General features: G+C 40.7%; 1 protein-coding gene across 1 annotated transcript in view; it reads left to right on the top strand.

The window, feature by feature from the left end:
* Positions 1–27,508, top strand: part of LOC149208637 (uncharacterized) — a 55,442-nt gene that overhangs the window by 27,243 nt on the left and 691 nt on the right. The window contains exon 3 of the mRNA XM_089396139.1: positions 27,099–27,282. Within this exon, the coding sequence (XP_089252265.1) occupies positions 27,099–27,278 (180 nt within the window). The 3' untranslated portion in view covers positions 27,279–27,282. The remainder of the gene's footprint in view (positions 1–27,098; positions 27,283–27,508) is intronic.

Below are 27,508 nucleotides of genomic sequence, written 5' to 3' on the forward strand. Positions count from 1 at the left end.
AAAACCCAAAACATATCAAAAGTTTGGCAATTAAAAAAAATGAAAATCGAAATATTTTGAATTTCTTTGCAGGTTTGGACGTGCGATTGCAGCGATGGGCTCGAGCGATGAAGAATGAAGGCAGAAGTGCGTATGGAGCTGCGGCTGCGAACGAGGAGCTGCGTGGGGAGGGAAGACTGCATGTAGGGAGCTGAACGAATGACTGCGCAAATAGAGAAGCAACAGGGGTCGCATGAGGAAAGAAGGGAAGTGCGCGTTGTTTTTGGCAGGTGGACAGCGTGGGAACTGGTAGCAGCGTGAAGGAGAAAGGAGGTGGCTGTGTGAAAGGAGAAAAGCAGAGAGGACAATCCCGGCAGCACGTAGAAAGGTGTGGACAGCGTTTGGCAATTTGTTTGCAGGCTAGCGTGGAAAGCGAGAGTGGTTTGCTGCAAAAAATTGGAAAATCGATGGCAGCTGAATGTGGAGCTAGAGATGCGTGGATAGCAATTTGGGAAAGGACTGCGTACAGGTTGACGAATTATGGCAAGGATTGAGGAGATCGCTTGCATGGACAGACTTGGAGCAGTCACGTGGATGGAGAAGGAAGCTGGACGGAGGATACGTAGAAAAATGAAGAGGTGCAGCGATTCCCTTGCAGTGTTTGCTGCTTTTTTTTGAAAAAAATTGAAAAAATTTCTCTGTAATAGCAATGAAAAACCCCGGCAACAACAGGCAGCAACAACAGACAGACAACTTGAAAACCCTCAAAATTCTTCAGAAGAGTTAAATAATTGTAAATCAATTCACTTCAGATTTCCCTGATGCAAAACCCTGATCAGATTGCCTGATGGAAAACCCTGAAAATTTTCTGAAAACCTATACCTGCAACCTGTAATGGCAAAAAACGGAACACCCAAAAATAATATGTGCAGAAAACAAAACTGAAAACCCTAAATCAACTAAATAATTACAGCATTTACAAATTTTCGACTCTTAAGCAGCCAGATTTGTCAATAATCATAGTAATATTATCATAATTTAATTTTAATGTGAGATACTTCAGAAAACCCTGCATGCATTCATTAAAAAAAAATTTAGATGATAAGCCCGGGGTTAAAAACTGGCTGGGCTCTTTCAGAAAATGCAATCCGGGAGTTGGCTGGTTCAGCCGAGAACTTCCTCTAACGCCTAGTAAGCTCAAAACTAAGATTTTCTGCACAACTTAAAATCAACTATTAACATAGAGGGAGAAAGCAATAGTGGAATCCAGATCAAATGGAGATACCTGCCATTATATTTCAGAAATCTAAACTATCATTCAAACCCTAGAGATTAGACAAGATACCTGTGCCTAAATCAATCCTCATCAAGCTATTATCAATGGCTGAGATACCTGCCATTATATTTCAGAAATCTAAACTATCATTCAAACCCTAGAGATTAGACAAGATACCTGTGCCTAAATCAATCCTCATCAAGCTATTATCAATGGCTGAAAATAAAATTATGCAGAAAAATAAATCATCTTACAGCATTTCCAAAAGAGTAACACCAGCAAGATTTTCAACCCCAAAGTCTTTCTTTATTGCACAAAAAATGACTACAAGAGAGTTTTCTTTAGCATCGGACTCTCAGATCAAATCTGATCTCAAATGACCCTAGCACCCTATTTAAAGGAAAAATTCCCAACGGCTAATTCGAGTGATCCATGTCAAAATGATCTCGACCGTCGATGAAGATCAAGATATCTTTTAATCTCATCTGACGAATTTTTAAATGCATTTTAATATATTAAAAATTGAAATTCTGCATTTATTTACTCAAAAAATTTGACTTATTATTATTTTATTTTATTTTTTATTTTTTAATTATTTTTAAAATTTTAAAATTTTATTATTATTTTTATCTATTTTTTAATTAATTAAATTTTTTAATTTTTATTTTTGGATCCTCGAACTTAGCCTTTGGAAAAATCACCTAGGACCTAGGACTTAGGACTTATGAGGGGATTAAAACATTTTCTAACCCTCAAGACACTTTACATCATGACTTTTACAATCTTACATCTCAAAGGGGAAAACCCATTTGACATAGACCACCCAGTTCTGCGGCCAGATATAATCTAGCAGATCAACACACTAGGATTCGTCTAAGATTCTAATGACAAAATTTATTCTGGCTTTGGGGTTAGGCTGAAGGAAAACTCTGTCAATCATGGATCGGTGAGACAAAAAACCTTCCGGAACGTAGATTATCACTAGAAAATTAGGTCCACCTAGGCAATTTACATACATGACTCACCTCTGCTAAGATTATTTACAATTCACACATGCAGATTGGGTTTACTACATAAATTGATCAAGTCGACGATGACTGTCGAATGGCACGTACATGTCAATCAAGCGCTATCCCTTTTGCGAAGAAAAGGGGGTGTACTGCTATGGGAAGTTGACACGTAGTGGTCAACAAGGTCTAATAAGCGGGGTGACTACACCTCCCACGATTTCAAAGATTTTTGTGCTAGTGTAGGCATCAGGAGAGAGTGGACAATTCCTTACACGCCACAACAGAATGGGGTTGTTGAGAGGAAGAACAAGGCCATAATTGGGCTGCGAGAGCCATGTTACATGATTAGGGTTTACCATTCTTCTTATGGGTAGAGGCATGCAACACTATAGTATATCTGTAGAGCAAGAGTACACACAAGTGTTGGGGAGCAAGACTCCTAAGGAAGCTTTATCTGGAAGGAAGTTAGAGGTGGGGAACTTTAGGATTTTTGGGTGCCTTACATATTCACATGTCCCTTAGGAGAAGAGAACAAAGCTGGAGCCCACGACAAGGAAGAGCTTTTTTGTTGGGTACAACGTGACCTCAAAGGCTTATTGGATCGATATTCCAACCTTGACGAATGTGGTGGTGAGGCGGGATGTGAAGTTCAAGGAGCGAGCCTTGAGGAGGTTGAAAGATTTGGGTCGTATAGAAAAACAAGTTAGATAACAGAATAGTGCGTAGCAAGGACGTTCACCACAGGGTCCAGGATCACAGGGGTTTGGTGGTTCATAGGCTTTAGGGGTGATAGATCTGTAGGTTATTGGGTCACAACCATAGGGCATAGGTTCCTAGAGTATAGGTTCACTGCAGACCACCGGGGCATCATCACCCAGGTTACCAATTATAGAGGAGGATATACCCACCTTAGTTCAAGAGGCTACTTAAGGGAAGAGGAAGTCGAAATGGCTTTGTGATACCTTGCAGGAAGCCCATGAAACAGTGGGAAAGCCCAAGTGGTCAGTTAGGGAGAGCAGACTGTTAACCACCACTTTGTGGGTGATATCCATAGGAGGAAATTTTCTCCTAGATGGTCCTCAGCCGGAAGCTAGCGGCCCCTTGCAGCGGCCAAATAGCTTGATGTGCCATTTTCTTTGCCACCTGAGCCAACCATGTGGTCCCTCACCCATCTGTTATGATCATATGTTTGAAGGTGGGCCTTTCGACCCTGAAGGTATGGCTTATAATTGTGTATTTGGTTATTTCTGTTTACTTATCATGGACACTTTTGGGAATGGATTGGTGGGGTGAATTCAACAGAAAGAGTGGGATAGGTCTGTACTCTTGTCTCCTCTGTCTAATTTGATGGTTAGACTTGTATCCTAGTCTCGTGGGATCTCCTTTAGTGGCTACTAAGCTTTAGGGGTGGCACTACATGGGAAACCCTGATTTTGGTTGCGTGTTCCCGCTTCCCAATACCATATACATCACTCCCTTATGCTCATTATAACCCCATTCATCACTTTTCCCATCTGGGTCCACATTTGCCCCATTGGGTCCACAAGGAGTTAGCTTCCCCCTCCCTTTGTCCACACCTTGGTTCGTGCCTAGAACGATGCCCTTGAGGTTGATGTAGCTAAAAATAAAAGAAAAAGCATAATTTGGCCACTCTCAACATGAAATGTACCATAAAATGCAAAAGATGGCAGGGACATACAAATTTAGCACATGGGTAAAAGCCAAACATGAGCTCTACCCCTATCATTATGGCCATCACCTTAGTTCTAAGGGCCCCTCATATCGGCCCCATACATCATTAAGGAACCCATGATTGTTCCAACCCCTGGTGGGCTATGAACTGCCCTGCCTTAAGGGGGTAATCACTGCTATGTCCTACACATCATGCTCTCGTCCCCTAGAGCCCCGAGTAGTTATGAAGAAAAATCAGTCAAAGGCAAAAGGCATATGAAGAAGGGTGGAAAAACAAAGGTCGGGGTAGATCATGTACCACGATTGCTCCCTCCTACATTCATATACCCAAGTGTGGCTTCCCCCTATTACAACTACCATTATACTGTGGCATGTGGCTTGGAGCCTTCCCCTGATCCCCACTCCATTCCATCATTATATCACATACCAGCTACCACTTGATGGATGTACCATGGACATCTTACCCCCTTTAAAGGTTGAAACCACCTAATAAAGTCCTTGGTTGACCCCTTTATTGAACTTGGAGACACCTATACATGCTGAAGCCCACTATGGAAGGGCATGCCACTATGAAGTGTCCACTTGTTTTCCATGATTTGTAAGCTCTTTTACTCGATTACTCTAATGATTTGTTGTACTAGAAGGTGAGGGGACACATTGGATCTTATACAGGATTGCAGGTGGGTCTCCATTTGGGGTTTGGTCTCCCTATATGGGGTTCAAGCCCTCCAGAGGGTCACATTGGCACTTGTAGGGTGAGCATTAAGAGCCATGGGCCTCCACCATAACAAAGAGCAGATTGCTACTTCATGGATCCCTCAACACCATTCATTGATTGCTCGTATCCCACCTTTTGGATGAGGATAATGCACCTGGACCACTATGCCCAACCGACTTCACACTTGCAGACACACTTGGTAGACGTTCCAGGACCCAAATGAGGATGTTTCCCACCATGGGAGACAAGGGAGGGCTTATGTCATCATTCTAGCCCTTACCGCTGGTTTACGGGCATTATTGACCACCTTGGAGACCCATGAGGATGTCATTGTGCCCCCACACCCACTTGGGAACACCATATTTAATTTTCTTGGATACCAAGGGGCCACCCCCTTGGTCACTATATTTGGAGCCTATTCTCTCACCTTGGCACACTTTGGACTCCACTTGGCCTCTTCAATGGCCCAACGACTCATTGTATCTATTATTTTGCTCTCTTGGGAGGCTTATCTTTGTATCATGGAGCTACCTTGGTGGGCTTGTCACCAAGTTTTTTTATTTTTGCACATTATTTTATTGTTAAGGGGCATTATTAGTTTAATAGGCTATTCAAACCCCCTTATGGATTGTATAAATAGATGAGAGGCTCGTTCATTTCTCTCATCACATTTTTGGATTGGACTATCTCTTCTTGAGAATTTCGGCTAGCTGCTTTGATGGATGAATTGGATTTCTAAATGCATTTCGATGTTTGGAAGAGCTTAAATCTTGTCTTGGAGTTTCGATTTCTTGCACATTGATGATTGGAAGAATTTCGCTATACTTGTAAGTATCTTTTCATGTTTTATCTTGAAAGTTTATCTCATGTTTAATCTATGAAATATTTTCGCTCATGAAGCCAGTGAAGTTGCCCTAATTGTAGTGCAAAGTTGTAATCTTGCCTTTGTGAGGGATTTTTCATATGATTCGTGTAAAGTATGGTGGATTATTGTCCTAGGGGTATATGTTTGGCTCATAATTACCTTGATAAGTCATCATTTGCAAATATTTAGAAATATAAATTTCCCTTGTAACCTAGTTGCTGCTAAATGCCATACAAAGTTGCTGGGGAACTCCTTGATTGGAATTAAGCATCTCTAAACATTGTTTTCATTAGACTCCATTCTCCCAATAGGCTAGGCACTAGTCTAGTCCAAAGGTGATCACAAGGAACACTCTTTTCACCTCCTTCCTTCTTTTCTAAGCCCTAACCTAGTAGGCCTCCTAGGGAATTGCCTAAAATCATTTCTAGCCATTGAAAATCCTTGAAAATTGGTCAACTACTGCGCTGGGGTCTTCTTGAGAGGTCCTCCAAATTTGAGGTCGATCCCATGGTGGAATCTCGAGATATTCCAAGCCCTAGCTTGAAGACCATTCTCTTCCCTAGGTATCCTTTGGTTAGTGGCTTCATTAGGATCATTGCACTCAAATTCGAAGATAAATTCACTTCCTTTGATCCTATTCTCCTCCCTAGCTTGGTCAAGACCATCAATTCATCACTGCAAACCAATCCCTTGGCCTTGTTCGTGTCCACTTGGGCTTCTTTGTGGTACCACAAAATTGAAACTCCAACTTTACAATGGACACTTAGAAACACTTTCTTTTTAGATTCCTTGATCTTGGGCACCTCTTTTCAAATAACACTCCTCGAACCCTAGGTCTAGGTTTCCTCTTAGCCCTTCTAAGAGACCCATTCATCTTGCTTCCATAGCAATTAAGCCCATTATCTTAGCCTCTCTTGTGAATAGGCCTTAGGAATCACCTCATATCCCATCATTGATCCATCTATTCTAGTGATTCCTCTTATATCGGGACTCCTCCCATTGGTGAAAGTCCGTAAAGAGCAGGGAGCTTTAGCTGAGGTCACAGTGGGCTATTACTCCAATGTTGCCACTTGACCTAGTAGTTTCTCTATAGGATCCCCTCCTAGGACCCCTGCTAGTTTGAGCGGTAACATTTTTGGTGCCGTCGCTGGGGACACGAGACGTGTCTTGTTTCCCATACAACAATATCGATATATCATTCTTGGCGACTCCATTAGAAGAACGAAGCCCTAGTTCTTCATTGAGCTTTAAGGTTAATGCTTGTAGGGTGAAACAAGCATTTGTCAAGGCAATTTCATTCACCCTGTCGACTCCCATATCATTAAAGGCCTAACAACATGTTGACCCCATATATTCCTGTCATAGATATAACAGGGACCCTGCAGTATCCCGCATCGAAACACATGTAGAATATGCCAGTGTTCGATGGGGATCCACGTTGCACAGCCAATCACGTTATAAGGTTCATGAGGTATGCTTCAAGACAAAATATAACTCAACCTTGTGACCAAATGTAATTGTTTGTCCTATCCATTTCCCCAAAAATTGATTGGCTTTAGTCATGTGAGCCTAAAAGCATTCCTTCTCTCTCAATGGTTGTTGTGCACTTCCTCTTGCATAAAGGGCCAGGTTTGCAAACTAATGAAGACATATGCCAGATGTTGGAGTTGGCTTTTCGAGAGGAGGTTATTGAATATGGTTATATGCATGAGGAAGAATATCCCGATTCTTCTAAGATCAAGTTATTGATGCATACCTTGAGGATTGTGCCGAAAAAGAGACTCATGAATTGGAAAGTATGTCCTCTGAGGATAATGAAGAAGAGTTGGACCCCAAGAGCCTCCAAGTGTTGCAAGAAATGATGATGGAATATGAAGAATCTTGCAAGCAACTTGTAGCTACATATAACTCCAAAGATCTTTTCTCCCACTTATATGAACAATCGAAAAGGCTCTATAATATGAAACGTGAATATAACAAGAACCCTATTGATGCCCTTCTCTTGGAAGTATTTTATCAAATTCATGTAGTGGAGACTTTAGATAACATTCTTCGAGAGAAAATATGAAAGAGGAAGAGTCCTCCATGCCTACAAAGAAGAGAATGAAGAATGAGATGATTCTAAGGGAGATCATGGTCATCAAATGGATGAAGAATCTATGAGTGATTTTTGCGCTGCTAATTGGGGAATTGGTTATGATGAAGGTGCCATGGTATCTCAAATCCGTAAAATTGAACCCAAGGAAGAAGAAGATGCTCCACCACTTCCGATTAGCAATGTTGGTCCTTATGAAGACCTTCCTAATGATTAGAGAGGCCTTTTCTTTATGTTCCAAGATGACGACAAATCAGCCAAAAAATATCTTTCCACCATTGAGGATGATTCCGATAGCCTTGTACGAAAGGGATTGAGGAAGATGCTTCCTTTAGCCAGGCCATTGACAAAGGGTTTGTCTTCATGTTTGAGCATTCCTCCCCTTGTTGTGTCCCTAGCCCGGAAATATATGTTTGTGATGAGGTTCATTCCCCTAGTTTCGATAAAGAGCTGGTTTCCCCTATGACAAATGAAGAATCATGGTTTTTCCCCAAATACAATGACAATTCCACCGCTTGTTTTTCCAATAGCCAAGATAATATTGTCCTAAATGTGTTTGAGTCATTCGCTTCTTACCCTGAGGATGATAGGCCTGAGGTAGTTCTTCATCAAAGGTTCATGTACTTGATCATTGACATTTTCATCTTTTGGTTAGAGGATCAAATTCAATCCTCTCGGTTGGTGTCTTTCCCTTTCCATGGCATATGGGTCTCTTATTTTCCCACTTCCTGTCCTCGTAATCCCTCCTATTATTCCTCCTATTTGTGTTTTTGGATCCATTGCAAAAATAATCATAGAAGCATGTATTCTTATACCGATCAATTGACATGTTGGTTGCATTGGATCTATGATTATACTTAGCACTTGCATAATGTAATATGCATGTTAGGGTAGGATGCATTGCATACAAACTTTTTGCATTAGAACTAACATTATATGATATTATCATGCTAGATTAGATGCACTTAGATTAAAATTGCATTTAGATTAAAAGTTTATTTCTTGTTGATTTTTATGGCCTAATATAAGCATTGGCGATCATGAGACGCTGTGAAAACATGTTGCCCTTGGTTTGTGGTATGTGCATGTCCCAAGAGATTGTTGGTGTTCTCATGACCCCCCGCTCGAGTACTTTCGTGCACTCTTCTGCGAGATCATGTCCCAGTTGGAGCCAGATGTTACCCACCACTTTATGGGTGATATCCATAGGAGAAAGTTTTCTCCTAGTTGGTCCTTAGCTGACAGCCAACAACCCCTTACAGCCGCTAGCTAGCCCAATGTGCCATTTTCTCCGCCACCCAAGCCAACCATGTGGTCCCTCACCCATCTGTTATGATCGTATGTTTGAAGGTGCGCCTTCCAACGTCAATGTTATAGGTATGGATTTTCATTGTGTATTTGGGTATGTGTTTACTTATCATGGACACTTTTGGGCATGGATTGGTGGGGGGATTCAGCGGAAAGAGTGGGCTAGGTATGTACTCTTGTCTCCTCTGTCTAATTTGATGGTTAACCTTGTATCCTAGTCTCGTGGGATCTCCTTTATTGGCTACTAAGATTTAGGGGTGGCACTACATGGGAAACCATGATTTTGGTTGTGTTGTCTCGCTTCCAAATACCATATACATCACTCCCTTCCACTCATTATATCCCCATTCATCACTTTTCCCATCCGGGTCCACATTTGTCCACTGGGTCCACAAGTAGTTAGCTTCCCCCTCCCCTTGTCCACGCACCTTGGATTGGGTCTGAAACGATGCCTCGAAGGTCGATGCAGCTAAAAAGAAAAGAGAAAGCATAATTTGGCCACTCTTAATAGGAAATGTACCATAAAATGCAAAAGATGGTCAAGACATACAAATTTAGCACATGGGTTAAAGCCAAACATGAGCTCTATCCCTATCATTATGGCCATCACCCTGGCTCCTAAGGCCCCTCATATCGGCCCCTTCCATCATTAAGGAACCCATGATTGTCCCAACGCCTGATGGGCAATGAATTGCCCCGCCTTAAGGGGGTAATCACTGCTATATCCTACACATCATGCTCTCATCCCCTGGAGCACTGAACGATTATGAAGAAAAATCAATCAAAGGCAAAAGGCATATGATGAAGGGTGGAAAAACAAAGGCCGGGGTAACTCATGTACCACGATTTCTCCCTCCTACACTTATATATCCAGGTGTGGCTTCTCCTATCACAACTACCCTTGTATTGTGGCATGTGGCTTGGAGCCTTCCCCTGATTCCCACTCCATTGCATCATTATATCACATGCCACCTACCACTTGATGGATGTACCATGGACATGTCACCCCCTTTAAAGATTGAAATCACCTAATAGAGTCCTTGGTTAACCCTTTTATTGAGCTTGGAGACACTTGTACATGCTGAAGCCCACTATGGAAGGGCATGCCACTATGAAGTGTCCACTTGTTTTCCATGATTTGTAAGCTCTTTTACTCGATTACTCTAATGATTTGTTGTACTAGAAGGTGAGGGGATGCATTTGATCTTATATAGGATTGCAGGTGGGTCTCCATTTGGGGTTTGGTCTCCCTATATGGGGTCCAAGCCCTCCAGAGGGTCACATTGGCACTTGTAGGTTGTGCGTTGAGAGCCATGGGCCTTGCTACTCCATGGGTCCCCCAACACCATCCATTGATTGATCGTATTCCACATTTTGGATGAGGATGATGCACCTGGTCCACCATGTCTAACTGACTTCACACTTGCATGCCACACTTGACAGATGTTCTAGGACCCAGATGAGGATGTTTTCCACCATGGGGGACAAGGGAGGGCTTATGTCATCCTTCCAACCCTTACAGATGGTTTACAGGCATTATTCCACCAGACGAGATGGAGGTGATGTAGATAATTCTAATTTAGTTGATGATATGGATGATTCATATGATTGTGAATTGAATTTTTCTATTAGTTTTGAACAATTTTCCTTTAAAGAAGCTGCTTCTCATGATGAATGGAAAGAAGCAATGCAAAAGCTGTATGATGCTCTCACAAAGAATGGAACATGGAAGTTGGTGGACCCTCCATTTGGAACCAAACCAATTGGATGCAAGTGGGTCTACAAGAACTAGTACAATAAGATGGGTCACTTGACAAGCACAAAGCAAGGCTCGTGGAAAAAGGATTTGCACAGGAAGGTGGTGTCAATTATGAAGAGACCTTTGCCCCCACAACAAAATGGGCCACCATTTGAACTGTCTTTGTCTTGGCAGCTCAAAATGGATGGAAAGTTCATTAGCTGGATGTGAAGACTACTTTCTTGAATGGAGGCTTGAACGAAAATGTCATGTCTCAACCAAAAGGTTTTATTTTGAAGGGATAAGAACATCAAGTATGCAAACTCATCAAATCCTTATATGGCCTAAAACAAGCACTGTGAGCTTGGTATGAAAAGTTGATTGAGCATCTTTTGAAATTGAACGTCAAACACTTTAATCTTGATGATTTAACTTTGTTTTTCAAGAAAATTGGCAAAACTGCTATTTATCTTGTGGTATATGTTGATGATTTGTTGATGACAAGGAACAATGAATACTATATTGCATCCATAAAAAATGAGTTGGAGAAAGCATTCGAGATAATAGATTTGGGACACCTTCACTTCTACTTGGGCATTGAAGTGACTCAACATCCAAGGTATATAATCCTTTCTCAAAATAACTACATTAGAGATTTGTTGAACAAGTTTGGCATGGCTCAATGCAATCCTTTGTCCACTCCAACAGAACAAAATATCAAACTCACATCTAAAGAAGGGAATGAATCTAAGGATGCAACTATGTATAGACAACTTGTGGGGAGTCTTATCTACATCACTACTACTAGACTAAATATTTCATTTGATGTTGGGATCCTTTCTAGGCTTATGCAAAAGCCTAGTGAAGGACATTGGTTCGCTGCAAAAAAAGTTCTAGAGTACTTGAAAATAACTCAAGACCTTGGACTCAAATATGTGGCAGTTGTAGCAGCAACCAAGGAAGGTGTGTGACTCAAGAAAATTCTTGAAGACTTGCTAGAGAAACAAGTGAACTTTACTCCCCTTTTGATCAACAATACTTCTACAATTAAGTTGGCTAAGAATCCCAAATTCCATGATCGAACCAAACATATCAACACAGTGTCATTTGATTCAACATCATGTACAAGTCAAGACTATTCATCTATGACATTGTTCCACAAATGAGAAAACTACTGATATCTTCACCTAAGCACTTGGAAGAGAAAATTTTGAAAGATTTAGAATGATGCTTGGACTCACTAACACCCCTTTAGATTAAGGGGGGGAATCTTAGACACTTTATCCTCTGGGATTGGATGAATAAATTGTAAATATCTAAACAAAAGGAAATATGAACAATAAGAATAGAAATCGACCTTGGAATATGAATCCCAAAGGTCGCTCTTTGATATTATATAATTTTGTTCTCATTAATGCAATGACATCCAAGTTCGGGAGTTATTCCTTGGCCTGACAAATGTGATAATTGTAGAAGGGAAAATTATAACGATAAATATTGCGGATATTATAACCGAGTTTGGTTTTGGCAATATTATCACGATAATTCCGAGCATAGAAGTACACGGCCAAATTAGTAGCCAAAGGGTTCTGTAGGAAAGAGGAAGTTGACTATGATAAAACTTTTGCTCTAGTTGCAAGATTTACTTTTGTCGAGGTCATCATATTTTTGAAATCATGTTTTGGTTGGCCTTTATTCCATTGGGTGTGAGCAATTCTTTCCTAAATGGTGTGATTGAATACGAAGTATACATTAATTAGTGAAGGGGTTTTGAGGTGCATGGGCAATATATTCATGTATGTAGATTGAAGAAGGCCCTTTATGGGTTGAAGCAAGCATTATGTGCATGGTATTCAAGGATTGATAAATACTTAGAATTTGGGTTTCTCATGATTTTCGCAAATCCTCTCCTTATTATTTATATGATAAATTTGTTCTCGTTGTCTTGGTTTTGTATGTAGATGGCTTGATTCTTATAGTTAGTTCTAAGAAACTTATTGTGTGGTGCAAGAAGTTGGACAACAAATTTGATATGAAATAAATTGGCCTAATGCATTATATTTTGGGTCTAGAAGTTGGGCAAGGTGTGGGTGAAGTCTTCCTTGGGTGTTAAAGTTGGAAACTAGGACCAAAATCGACTTTGGACAACTCATTTGATGGAGATAATTATTGCATTGAATTCTTCGTTTCGAGAGGACCACAATTGACCTAAAGATCACTAAATTTGGACAAGGATAAATGTGTTTTTTGAAGTGAAGCCCACACGTGCAAATTGTCAACGCTGGCTACACCATCATGTAGGCTGATGAAGCCCGAGAGACATGTCTTTTCACCCACATGGATTCATATAAATAAGAGAGACCTCCAACTTCATTTGGCACCTCATCAACTCAACTCATTCTTCTCTCTCCTCATCTGATTCGTTCGTATACCTCATTGGGATGTTGTTCTTCTCACATGTGTGGCTGAAAGGACAAATTTCAGGAGGTTGAAATTTGAAATTTTCAGCAAGTTTGACTAGCGTTGACCAACGTTGACTTTGACTTTTTGGGCAATGTTTGCCTTTGATTTTATGGGAGAATTTTTGTTTGGGCAAGCCGAGTTTTTGGGCACAAAAACCGAGGCATTATGTTGACTTTGACTATGTTGACTTTAGACTTGCACCTAGGGTTTTTGCAACAAATTTGATTTTGACTTTGACCGAGTTTAAGGAGGAATTTTGGGATTGTTTTGAGCTGACTTTGACTAGCAAGAGAGGCCAAGTTTTGGAGAAGTTTGACCAGACTTTAACTGCTGTTGACTTTCTAGTTAGGGCTGATTTGATTGCTATTGAATGAGGGGAGAATTGCAGCGATGACAGGGTTGTTTTTGACAGTGATTTGGCAAGTCAATTTTGACTTTGACTTTATATTATTGTACTCTCTCTCTCTGCTGAACATTTGATATTTATAATAAGAAGAATTGATCAAGGGTTTTCCCCATCTTGGGGTTTTTCCTTGGCATTAGCCAAATATTGGTGTTCTCTTGTCTTGGCTTGTCTTTTGCATTTTATTGTTTATGTTCTATCTACAATTACTGTCAATTTGAATTAATGGTTAATGTGATTGCTTTTGGAAATTAAATTGGAATTGATATTGGGCTAATAAAAGACATTGAAGTAATTGTTGCAAGAATATTACATACCATTGTTATCTAAAATTAACATGGTATCAGAGCCCAGGTGAGGACAAAGCCCAAGCAAGAGAAAAAAAAGCAATCACTAAGATATCAGAGATCTGTTTTGTGACAAAAAGAATATTTTCGAATCAAGGGATCCATCATCATGATGGATCCTATTCGAAACGTTGGTGTATAAATTCTACAGTTGGACAGACAAGTCTCCATGGCCTCTACATCTTACTTCAAGGCTGAGGACAAGCTTAATGACAAATCTGACTATCATGCATGGAAGATGACTCTGGACTTGACTTTGGAGGAGCATGAAGTATTGGACTATGTGCAAGGAAAATTGGTGGGGCCTCCTTCAAATGCACCTGCTGCTGCGAAAATGAAGTATAGAAAGGTAAGGTCAAAGCTAAGAAAATTATAATCGACTCCATTCAAAAGCTTTTGGTTGCCTATATTTCTGATTTGGGAACTTCTAAGGAAATGTATGATAAACTAGTTGGGATGTTCAAAGTGAACAATGCAAATCAAATCCTCTCTCTCAAAAACAAGTTGAAGGATATCGAGATGGATAAAGGGGAGTCTATTAAATCCTACTTCAGGAGAATAACTCAAATCAAGAACGACTTGCTATCTATTGGAGAAGTTATTTCTGACAGGGAGCTTACTCTCATTGCTCTTGGGGGTCTTCCAAGACCATGGAATGTATTTATCACCAATGTTCCCAACAATGACAGGCTACTTGGTTTCGATGAGTTGTTGGCAAGATGCACTCAAGAGGAGATAAGAATGATGGAAAAAGATAAATCCAAAAATGGAAATGAACCTACTGCTTTCTCTGCCCATGCAAAGAAGAAGAATGATGTTGTTCCAAGGAGACAGGGTCAAGGATCTTAGAAGGGATTCAAAAGAACAGGCAAAAGAAGATGCTACAATTGCAACAGGTTCGACCACTATGCTAGATAGTGTCCTCACAAGAAGAATCCTCCAAGGGATGATAATAACAACAACAACAATTACAAAAGCCATGGCAATCAAAGGAACAATAGGTTCAACAACAAAGAAAAGAGGAATGCTCTAGCTGATCGAGAAAGAAATGGTCGACCTACCAAAAGGACAAGACATGCCAGGTATGATGAAAGTGATGTTGTAGAAAAACAAGATGAGTTCTATCTTATTTCTGCTCTATCTATTGCCTCTCCTCCAAATACTTTGGATGATTGGTTGATTGATAGTGGAGCCTTGAGGCACTTCAGTGGATACAAGGAGGCCCTCTCAAATTTAGTTGAGAAGAAAACTAATCTAAAGATTATATTTGGAGATAATGCCACCTACCCCGTGAAAGGGATATGAATTGTCACTTTTCACTTGAATCATGGTCAAACCATACATCTACAAGAAGTGTTGTATGTCCCTGATTTGAAGAAGAACCTGGTATGTATTTTTGCGATGAAAGACAAACATTTCAAGGTAGCATTCATTGATGGAAAGGTACATAATTGGCATGGAAACCCTAAAGATGCATTTACTCTTGGATTTAGGGTTTATGGTCTCTATCAAGTTGGTGGAAGTCCTTTGGGAGCTTTGGCAAGTGATACTTCTCTTCAATGTGAGCTATGGCATTGGAGATTTGCCCACTTACATTACAAAGCCTTATCTAGGGTAAGGAAGACGGTCACAGGGATGCCCAAGTTTAATATAAACCATGGAGTCTGTCAAGGATGTGCAACTAGGAAACATACAAAGGGACCATTCCCTTCTAGTGAAAGCCAAATCACTGATATTCTTCAATTGGTCCATTCCGACCTATTTGGTGCCCTGCCTATAACCTCATTAGGAGGATACATGTATTATGCAATCTTTGTAGATGACTTCTCACGTAAAACATGGATCTATTTCTTGAAGAGGAGGGATGAAGTGTTAAAATGGTTTCGTTCTTTCAAAGCATTGGTGGAGAATCAAACAGGGAAAAAGATTAAGATATTGAGGACTGATAATGGAACCGAATATGAATTGAATGAATTCAATGACTTTTGCGTAGAGGCTGGCATTAAGAAGGAGACAACTATTCCATACACTCCTGAGCAGAATGGTGTAGTTGAAAGGATGAATCGAACAGTCATGGAAGCCACCTGTGCCATGCTCTATGATCAAGCCCTACCGAAATTCTTGTGGGGAGAAGCTGCCAACACTGCCATATATGTTCAAAATAGGAGCTCGTATCAAGCCTTGGATTTCAAGACACTCGAGGAAACCTTCACTGGTAAGAAACCTGATGTTCTCATTTTAGAGTCTTTGGTTGTCCGGTTTACTTTCATGTGCCTAAAGAGAAAAGGAATAAGCTGGAAGCTTCTGGGAAGAAAGGTATATTCGTCGGATACAATGAAAATTCAAAGGCATATAGAATCTATGTACTTGGTCAAAGAGATGTGGAAGTAAGTCGATATGTTACCTTTGATGAAGACACTGCCCTCGAGAAAGCCAGAGATCTCCCCATCTCAAGGAAGGACGATGATGTTGCCACCAAATCACAAGAAGAACCTCCGATGGATGAGCCTATGCCTAATGTTGATGGCCCAGTGATCCCTCTACCTCAAGGAAAAGACGACTATGGCTCAAAGATACTCTCGAAGATGCTGAAAGACATACTACTCCAAGAGGGACATTTCACGAAAGTAAGAAGCCTAACAGGTATCAAGGGTACTTGGCTGCCACGAGTACCATTATTCAAGATGAACCTTGCATATTCAAAGAAGTTGTAAAACACCGGGTATGGAAAGATGCAATGAGTGAAGAATATGAATCGATCATGAAGAATGATGTTTGGGACGTGGTGCCTAGACTCAAGGACAAGTCTGTAGTCACTTCTAAATGGATCTACAAGATAAAACATGGCGCTGATGGAAGCGCTGAAAAATATAAGGCCAAGTTTGTAGCTCGTGGCTTCTCTCAAAAGGAAGGAGTAGGCTACGACGAAATATTTGTACTGGTTGCTCGATATACCACTATCTGATTTATTATTGCTCTCGTTGACAATCGAGGATGGAGCCTACATCAAATGGGCATCAACACTGCTTTCTTGCATGGCTCACTTAAGGAGGAAGTCTACCTGGAACAACCTCAAGGGTTTGAAGTACAAGACAAAAGGACACATGTTTGTCGACTGAAGAAAGCCCTCTATGGGTTGTAGCAAGCCCCTAGGGCTTGCTATGAGAGGATTGATAACTATCTTGTGAAGCTGGGATTTACTAGAAGCTATGTTGATCCAAACCTATACTTCAAGGTTGAAAATGACATGCCTCTTATTTTGGTCCTTTATGTTGATGATCTCTTTCTAACAAGTGCAGACCCTCTCATTTATCAATGCAAGAGGGAGTTGACTTCTGAGTTCGAGATGAAGGACCTAGGACTAATGCATTACTTCCTAGGCTTGGAAGTCTGGCAAAAGCCAGGCGATATTTTCCTATCTCAAGGAAACTACATTGTGAAGTTGTTAGAAAGATGCGGGATGGTGAAATGCAAGTCTGTGACTACTCCGATGGAACTAAACTTCAAGAAGTTATGTGGAAGTGTTGCTGGGCCCGAATTGGCAAACCCTTTTGAATATAGACAACTTGTGGGGGCCCTGATGTTCTTGGTAAACTCTCGATCAGACATATGCTTCGCTGTAAATACTTTGAGTCAATTTATGGTTTAGCCTCATCACATACATTGGGTTGCTGCAAAGAATCTCTTAAGATATCTTCATGGCACTATCAACTATGGATTGAGATACACTGTCGCGAATTTGAGGCTACATGGATATTCTAATGCTGAATGGGCTGGTAGTGTGTTGGATAGAAAGAGAACGTTAGGATGTTGCTTCTCTTTGGGATCTACTTCAATTTCATGGATGAGCAGGAAGCGAAAATCGGTTACTCTAAGCACTGCCGAGGCCGAATATATTGCAGCTAGAATGGCTTGTTGTGAAGCTGTTTGGTTGTGGAAGCTCTTTAGTGAGTTATTTGAGCACATGTTGGATACCATCGTGATCTATTGTGACAATCAGAGTTGGATTTGCCTTTTAGAGAATCTCGTGTTCCACGGCTGCTCCAAGCATATTGATATCAAGTACCACTTTATCTGGAATATGGTACAACGGGGAGCAATAAGGCTCCAACACATCAGGACGGATGAACAGGTTGCTGACATCCTCACGGAGCCTCTTGGTAAGATCAAGTTCATTGCCTTGAGAGAGAGGCTGGGAGTCATAAAGGACCCTCCCATGAGGGTTTCGCTTGAGTTGGACATTGAGCTCTGGGAGCTCGTGGGGGCCTGGGGTACTTCTTGGAGCTATGTGCGACCATAGGGTGAGTGGTTCACCTTCCCCTATAGGTACGCTATGTACAGGGTGAGTGGTTCACTTTCCCCTGTGATACTCCACGGTGTCATATTTAAGCATAGGGTGAGTGGTTCACCTTCCTCTATGGTTGATGATATCTCCATAGGGTGAGTGGTTCACCTTCTCTTATGGTATATGAGCAGAATGAGTGGTTCACCTTCTCCTATGGATGCCCTTGCATACATCCTACCCTTGTAGTTTGAGAATCTTGGGAAGTACCTCTCATGTGGCCAATGAGTAGGGAAAAGAGGATAGGGACCATAGCACTACAGATGGATGCATCGTGTACTGTGGTACTCCATATGTCTAGGATGCATGATGTTCAACAACTTGATCATTCAGGATTAAGTTTGATTGGGGTTCTATCTCTGCTTATGTGGACTAACTTTTGTCAGTGGAGAGTGGTAAGGTCTTGTGACTCATTCTCGATCGATTCTACTTATTATCTATATCAGTGTTCAATAGAAATGAGACGAGATACAAAAATGGTACACGATGATAGGATGATTGATGGGCAGATATTGGCAAGTGGAATTCTCCCTAGGTGAGAGGGAGTGTTAAAGTGGGAAACTACGGCCAAATTTCACTTTGGACAACTCATTTGATTGAGATAATTATTGCATTGAATTCCTCTTTTTGAAATGACCAAAATCGACCTAAAGATCACTATATTTGGACAAGGAGAAATGTGTTTTTGAAGTGAAGCTCACACATGTGCAATTGTCAAGGTCCCCTACACCATCATGTAGGCTCATGAAGCCCAAGAGACATGTCTTTTGACCCACATGGATTCATATAAATAAGAGAGACCTCCAACCTCATTTGGCACCTCATCAACTCAACTCATTTTTCTGTCTCCTCATCTGATTGGTTTGTACACCTCATTGGCCAGCTGTTCTTCTCACACATGTGGCTAAAAGGAGGACGAATTTCAAGAGGCTAAAATCTGAATTTTTCTGCAACTTTGACTAGCATTGACCAACGTTGATTTTGACTTTTTGGGCAGCGATTGACTTTGAATTTCTGGGAGAATTTCTGTTTGGGCAGGTCAAGTTTTTGGGCACAAAAACCAAGGCATTTTGTTGACTTTCACTGTGTTGACTTCAGACCTGCAATGAGGGTTTCTGTAGTAGATTTGACTTTGACTTTGATTGAGTTTAAGGAGGAATTTTGGGATTGTTTTGAGCTGACTTTGACTAGCAAGAGAGGCCAAGTTCCTCTCTCCTTTGACTGAGCTGTTTTGGAGAAGTTTCACCAAACTTTAGCTACTGTTGACTTTTTGGTTAGCATTGATTTGACTGCTGTTATCTGAGGGCAAAATTGCAGATTTGACAGGGCTGTTTTGGACATTGATTTGGCAAGTCAATTTTGACTTTGACTTTATATTATTGTACTCTCTCTCTGTTGAACATTTCATATTTATAATAAGAAGAATTGATCAAGGGTTTTCCCCATCTTGGGGTTTTTCCTTGGCATTAGTCAAATATTGGTGTTCTCTTGTCTTGGCTTGTCTTCTGCATTTTATTGTTTATAGTTTATGTTCTATCTATAATTATTGTCAATGTGAAATTAATGGTTAATGTGATTGCTATTGGAAATTAAATTGGAATTATAAAAGACATTGAAGTAATTGTTGTAAGCATAGAACATACCATTGTTTCTAAAATCAACATTGGGCAAGGGAGGTGAACAATGGAGATTTCAAATACTTGATTGCAAACCCTTGGCCACTCCTTTGGCTCCACTTCTGAAACTATTTGCTGATTTATATTCTAATTTGGTTACTCCTTTGTTTAGGCAGATCATTGGTTCCCTGATGTATCTTGTGAATATTATGCTGGATATAAGTTTTATAGTTGATACTTTGAGCCAGCTCATGGTTCAACCTTGAAGATTCATTGGATAGTTGCCAAATATGTGCTCGGATACTTGAAAGTATAGTTAATTATTGGCATGAGGTATGTGGGAGATGGTGAGTTACCATTGCATAGTTTCTTTTATTCTAATTGAGAAGGAGATGCAAGTTCGAGGAAGAGCACTTTTGGTTTTTCTTTTAGCTTGGGCACATGTATGATTTTATGGTTCAACAAAAAGAAGGCAGTAGTTGCACTCAGTTCAATAGAACTAGAATATGTGGTGACCTCATTTGCTTGTTGTAAAGCCATATGGCTTCGTAAGTTGATAGTAGAGTTGACCGATCAGATGTTGGAGTTCTCTGTTTTAAACTGTGACAATCGGAGTTGCATCAAGTTCTTTGAGAATCCATTCTTTCATCATCATCCAAGCACATTGATATTTGGTACCATTTTTGGAGAAATAGAGTTGAGAAGGGAGCAAGTGATCTTGATTATGTTCAGCCAAATTTGCAATTAGCAGGGATTCTGATGAAGCCCTTAGCTAAGGGGAAGTTTGAGATGTTGAGGGAGAAACTTGGTTTGGTGGAGAACAACTTCCTTGCAAAGAGGGAGTGTTAGTTTTTACTTGTTGCTCCGATGTGTTCTCCCTCAATAGTGGCTTGATTAGCAGATCATTCCAACAATAGATTTCTGTGCAGAATTATGTGTTGGTGGGGGAGTGTGCATTAGAGAGTCTAATGAGGGCATGCTAGTTTAGCAGGCTTCCAAGGGTGTGTGAAGCACACACATGCTTGGATGCATGGTCTCTTTTGAGAAGGTACAATCACCAATGCAGATAGGGCTCATTGCATGGGGGAGGTTCTATTCTAGGAGGACTCAAATCATAAGATTAGGTAGGTATGCATGAGAGAGATTCTCATCCATGCTTGCATGCACTTCCTGTTCGAGAGTGGGCGTATTAATATAGGTGGTTTAACTAATGCATGAGCATGCATTAGGGTTAGTTTTTTCTCTTCAATGTCGGTGCACCAGTGGTTGTCTATGTGAAAATTCCACAACTAGAATCCTATTGCAGCAACTGGTTTGAGATGTTGAGGGAGAAACTTGGATTGGTGGAGAACAACTTCCTTGCAAAGAGGGAGTGCTAGTTTTTACTTGTTGTTCTGATGTGATCTCCCTCAATAGTGGCTTGATTAGCAGATCTATTCCAACCATAGATTTCTGTGCACAGTTCTGTGTTGCTGCGTGAGTGTGCATGAGAGAGTCTAGTTAGGGCATGCTAGTTTTGCAGGTTTCCAAAGGTGTATGAGGCACACACATGCTTGGATGCATGGTCTATTTTGAGAAGGTACAATCACCAATGCAGATAGGGCACATTGCATGTGGGAGGTTCTATTCTAGGACACAAATCATAAGATTAGGTAGGCATGCATGAGAGAGATTCTCATTCATGCTTGGATGCACTTCCTCTTCTAGAGTGGGCATATTAATATAGGTGGTTTAACTCATGCATGGGGGTGCGTTAGGGTCAGGGAAAATTTTAAGGACGGAAAACTATCTTGAAGTTTAAAAACATTGGTGAATCTCACTAGTCCCTAATATGCAAACTATAAAATGTTGATTGATATATTTGTAAAATTATTCAAATTTATAATGATTTTATATATATTCTCAATATAATGTTGGCGATTTTTAAGGTAAACTAATTTTATATTGTAAAATTTGGGCAAATCATTGTTAGAAAAAAAATCGGCGAATCTTTCTTTTGGAAAAATCATGGAAAATTAGCCCACCTGCGAATATTAGCCCATAAAATTTTCCATGATTACGATTAATTTTTTCTCTTCAAGGTCGGTGCACCAGTGGTTGTCTATGCGAAAATTCCACAGCTGGAATCTTATTACAGCAGTATTATTTCTTTTAACCGATAAATTAATTATTCAGTTTATTGCTACTGCAACATCGAAATAAACACATTGCAACCTTCACAAATAAAACTGCGAAAAATAAATAGCGCTGGAATTGAGAAAATACTAGCACAAAAAAAATTTGACATCGTTATTTTTGGACAAAAGTCCACGGAAAAACCCAACTTGGGAAAACTGGTGCAACAACTAAGGGTTTTATTATTATGCAACAGTGAATTCTGAGTACAATCTATGGATGCCCAACTGGCAAACAAAACAGAGAAAAAATACTGGCATAAATATTGTGAGAAATTTCTCACCCCCATGGGCAATCTTGGCTCAATCAATCCAATCGAACTGGCTTTCCAATTGTCTTTGCGTGGGCCCTGCGTCAACCTCTGTGTAGCCTTGAAATATGTTGGTCAGGGAACTGCCTTTGATCTTCTTCAGACTGATTGCCACTGGTCTGGAATCCTCTGGCTTGGCTCTCTGGAAATTCTTCCGGTCACTAGCACCTGAAACGACCCTTCCTCTAGCTAAATCGAAATGCCCTCTAGAGGCTTCAGTGCAGCTCTTGCGTTAGCCTCATTATGTCTCTTTCCGCCTCTGGGCAATGCACTCGTTGGATCTGGAAAGCTTCCTCCAGCCTCACGTCCCTGCCCCTCACTCTTGGCTATCTAGCAACTGAATGCTGCTACTCTGGAAATCGATCTGCTAAGGAAATTGAACTTCTAGTGTCCTGGTGTGTTCTCCAAGTGCCCATCGACTTCCTCTTATAATCCACTGTTGGAGCACCAACGACCAAGATTAAAACTTAATCGATGGCTAGGATCATCTTGGAATCGATCCGTGTGAGTTTCTAGATGATTCTCACCTTGACTTAATTAATATTGATTAATTAACCAGTTTTCCTAAGTTTAGACTTAGGAAACATTAAAAAATTGGTTAATAATCTAATTAAGTCACTTCTAGGTGGAATTTCCATAAATGATTTCTGGGTCTTGGAGATCTCATGTATTCTAGCCTCTCCACCAAATTTTGTGGCTAGAACACATCCAATGCTACAAAAACTAACACTCCCTCTTAGCGAGGAATGTGTTCTAGTGCTACACATCCTGCCACAACACCTTGTCTCTGTATCACCTCCTGTCACGCTACTGATGTCTGGCTACTGTGACGTCTGCCACTGCCCACCAACCACTGCGCAACTCTGATGCTGCATTTGTACTGTTGCTGACCTTGCTGTACTGTTACCAACACTGCATCTGCACTGAAACTTTGTTGCTGCTGCAGTTGCAACATCTGCAACTGAAAAGCACACTGAAATACTGAATCAATTGTGTTCAGTATGATGCATTTGTCTCTCGAGTCTTGATTGCTACTAGCCTCTGCACTGTCTTTGAAGAATCTGCTCTACTGCTGACTCTGCACTGCTGCCAACTCTGCACTACGCACTCTAGCATTTGACTACAGTCTACAACTAGTTTGCAACTGTCACTATGGAATTCTGATTGCACCTCTGGCACTGATCCATCCTACTATTGAATACTGTGGGTTCTCGTAGCCAAGTAATGATCCATGAGGTGGAATGCTCAAGGATCTTGCCCAAACTCTGTAGCTCTTTGGGGCTACAACTCCAAGTCACCCCACCTCACTTTTGGAGGTATGTCTTCCTCCAACCTGGGGGACAACCTGTTGATCTTAGTAGAGGCTGCCTGCTGGTCCTGCTTCTTTGACTTGTCCTTCTTCCTGAAAGGACACTGCGTGCTGTAGTGACCAAGCTCACCACATCTGAAGCACTTGACCTTTGACAGATCCTTCTTCTTCTTTCTCTGCTCCCCCTACCCCTGACTGGGACCCTTTGATGTGAGGGCCACATTTTCCTCCTCCTTCACCACCTTCGACCCACTACTACTGCTGCCATTGATGGAGCTCTTGAACAGACCTCGCCTCAACTCCTGCTGCTGCAAGTCTAACCACATCCTGCCCCATTCTGGTAGCCTGTCTCTGCTCAATATGCTTTGGACAAAAATTTGCCACTCCTCAGAGACACTATTCAGTGCCAACTTCACTAGCTTTGTTGGTTGAGGTGCTGCCCCAACAACTGCAAGATGGTCTCAGACCTCCTGAATCCTAGTGTAGAAGGGATCTATGCCTTCCCCTTTCTGCATCCTGATGCATCTCAGCGTCTCCTCTAGAAACAACTTCTGCTGCTCAAAAGTACCCTGGTATAATGTGGAGAGCGCATCCCACATTTCTTTGGCCGTTCCCTTGGTTGCTATATGTGAGACTATATGGTCCCGGACTCCATCCAGGATCAATCGCTTCGCCCATGCCTTCTCCGTCTTGTATTCTTTTTGTTGATCTGCATCCTAGGGAACTGCCACTACATTATGAATGTAGGCTTTCAGGCCATATTCATCTAGAAGGAAGGACATTCTAGCCTTCCAGATGACATAGTTGGAAGCTCTATCCAATCTATCTTGATCTCTAAGCCTTGTAGTGGCCATCTCTGAAATTGTTGAAAACTCCCTCTTTCCCCGTACTTGGATGTTGCTTTGCTATTCGCACTCCCTCCTGGAATGCGTGGCTCTGTTAGCTACTACTGCTAATCTGCAATTAGAAATTTGAACTTCCGAGACTCGAAGTTCCCATTGGGAAATTTTCCCTCAGCTGTGTGTGCTTTTCTCTTCCATTCTATGTAGATTTTGCTTCTGCAACCTACAACAAAACCCTCTGTGTCCAACCAGGAATTTGCTTAGCGAAAAACTGAGTTGTTGCGACTTCCTTTCCTGCGAGAATCACTGATCTGGGAGATTCAAACTTTTTTGCCTCTTGCACTGAAAAATTGAACTTCCCCAAGCAACTCGGCTTCCCTGGCAATGAATTGCTCTGCCTCAAGAATTTCGGCCTGCCGCTCTTTTTGAGCAACGAAATTCTTTCCTTTGCTTTTGAGCTTCCGGTTGATCACTTATGCTTTGATACTATGTGAAGATTCCACAAATGGAATCCTATTGCAACCACTGGTATTATTTCTTCTAACTGATAAATTAATTATTTAGTTTATTGCTACGACAACATCGAAATAAACACACTACAACTTTCACAAATAAAACTGCGGAAAATAAATAGCGCTGGAACTGAGAAAATACTAGCACACACACAATAAAATTGACACTGTTATTTTTCGACAAAAGTCCCCAAAAAAACCCAACTTGGAAAATTGATGCAACAACTGAGGGTTTTATTATTATGCAATAGTGAATTCTGAGTACAATCTATGGATGCCCAACTGGAAAACCAAATAGAGAAAAAATACTGGCAAAAATATTGTGAGAAATTTCTCTCACCCCCATAGGAAATCTTGGCTCAATCAAGCCAATCGAACTGGATTTCCAACTGCGTCTGCGTGGGCCTTATGTCAGCCTCTGTTTAGGCTTGAAATACGTTGGTCTGGGAACTGCCCCTGAACTGCTTTTGACTGGCTGCTGCTGGTCTAGATTCTCTGGCTTGGCTCTCTGGAAATTCTTCCAGCCACTAGCACCTGAAATGACCCTTCCTCTAGCTAAATCGAAGGGCCCTTTAGAGGCTTCTGTGCAGCTCCTACGTCAGCGTCAGTATGGCTCTTTCTGCCTCTTGACAATGCACTCGCTGGATGTGGAAATCTTCCTCCAGCTTCATTGTCCTTGCCCCTCACTCACTACTTCGATTTCTGGCTCTTCAGTGACTGATTGCTGCTACTTTGGAAATCGATCTGCTAAGGGAATCGAACTTTTGGTGTTCTGGTGTGCTCTCTAAGTGCCCATCGACTTCCTCTTATAATCCACTGTTGGAGCACCAACGACCAAGATTAAAACTTAATCGATGGCCAGGATCATCTTGGAATCGATCCGTGTGAGTTTCTAGATGATTCTCACCTTGACTTAATTAATATTGATTAATTAACCAGTTTTCGTAAGTTTAAACTTAGGAAACATTAAAAAATTGGTTAATAATCTAATTAAGTCACTTCTAGGTAGATTTTTCAAGAACAATTTCTGGGTCTTGGAGATCTCATGTATTCTAGTCTTTTCACCAAATTTCGTGGCTAGAACACATCCAATGCTACAAAAACCAACAGTCTAGGTTTATTGTAACATGTCTTCACTTGTTCTATAAAAGAGATAGGGCACTTCACTAGGGGGTTAGATAGTTGAAGTTTTGAGCTAGTCTTTAATCGAGATAAGGTAGTTGCACATGTAATATTTTCAGTGTAATAGAAAGTTATTTAATTCCTTGCTGCAATTTTAGATTGCTGTTTTGACTTTCAGATTCCTGTATTTGTAGATCTAGCACCCTATTACGCACTGTTTTGATTGGGCTTTAATCACTTTCAGATTATGCAGCGTAGTGATTTTAGGTCCTGAAAATTTAACATTTTGAATTTTTAAAACCTGTTGCCCCATTGATGGAATTCTCATGGGACCACGAAGAACACTGAGCACTATCTCTAATTGCCAGTGTTCTCTTTATGCAAATTCTTTTTTAAAATACGGGCTTCACGAATACTTTTCTCTTGGTGAGCATTAGGTAAACTACAAACTATATTCAGTTTCCTCAAGGATAAGGTTTGGTAGCTAAGATATCCAAACCTTCTTGATGATTTAGTACATTATTGATTTAATGTCTCAACTTGCTAACACTATAAAGATGTACTCAAATATTTACGTATCTCCGAAAGGTTTAATCGAATTTTGTAACAGTGATACCATATGTATCGAAGATTCATCTCAGCAATTGCTTATTTTCAACTTCATTGAATATGCTGCAATTTATTGAATTACGCGTTCTTTCATATGAATATTGGATGTTAAGGTATAGGGAAATCGCAGATTTGTAAATAATTTGATTTCATCTAAGCATAGTTCAAACTTCGTACCATGTATTTGGTGTATCATTCTATAAAATAGGAACATGGAGGACTTTTTTGGCGTATTTCATATCAGTAACATTTTTTGTGGTGGTTTTGATTTATATAGTTGAAAGATTTTATCCTTAGTCAACCGGGAGGACTTTTTTGGCGTATTTCATATCAGTAACATTTTTTGTGGTGGTTTTGATTTATATAGTTGAAAGATTTTATCCTGAGTCAACCGGAAGCTTACGAGTTCAAGTTAGGCCAAAATGCTTACCGAAGACCTGGAGATCCTCCATTAGAAGAAGTTATTGAAATGTTACACAGAAATGATGCTGTAACAACTGACGATGGTACCACGAATGAACAATCCCATGAGAAAGATGAATTTTAAATAGGTAATTTACTTTTACAATTTCTTATTTCTAATGAAATGGATTTATGTGTGTATATTTCCACAGCCTGTAATCATGCTTAATGTCAATTTCTGGAATTTTGGTGTGTGCAGGTTTATAGTTGTCCAACATTTCGTGTGGACTCACCACCCATCATTAGTGACTCAAGAAGAGCATAGTGGATTGGAAAAGAGTGCTGGAATGGATACTATTTCTTCCTTTATAACCA

This window comes from Pinus tabuliformis, chromosome 1_2, assembly GCF_031772625.1.
Source record: "Pinus tabuliformis cultivar Carrire ecotype Pingquan chromosome 1_2, CPIR1, whole genome shotgun sequence".
NCBI lineage: Eukaryota > Viridiplantae > Streptophyta > Pinopsida > Pinales > Pinaceae > Pinus > Pinus tabuliformis.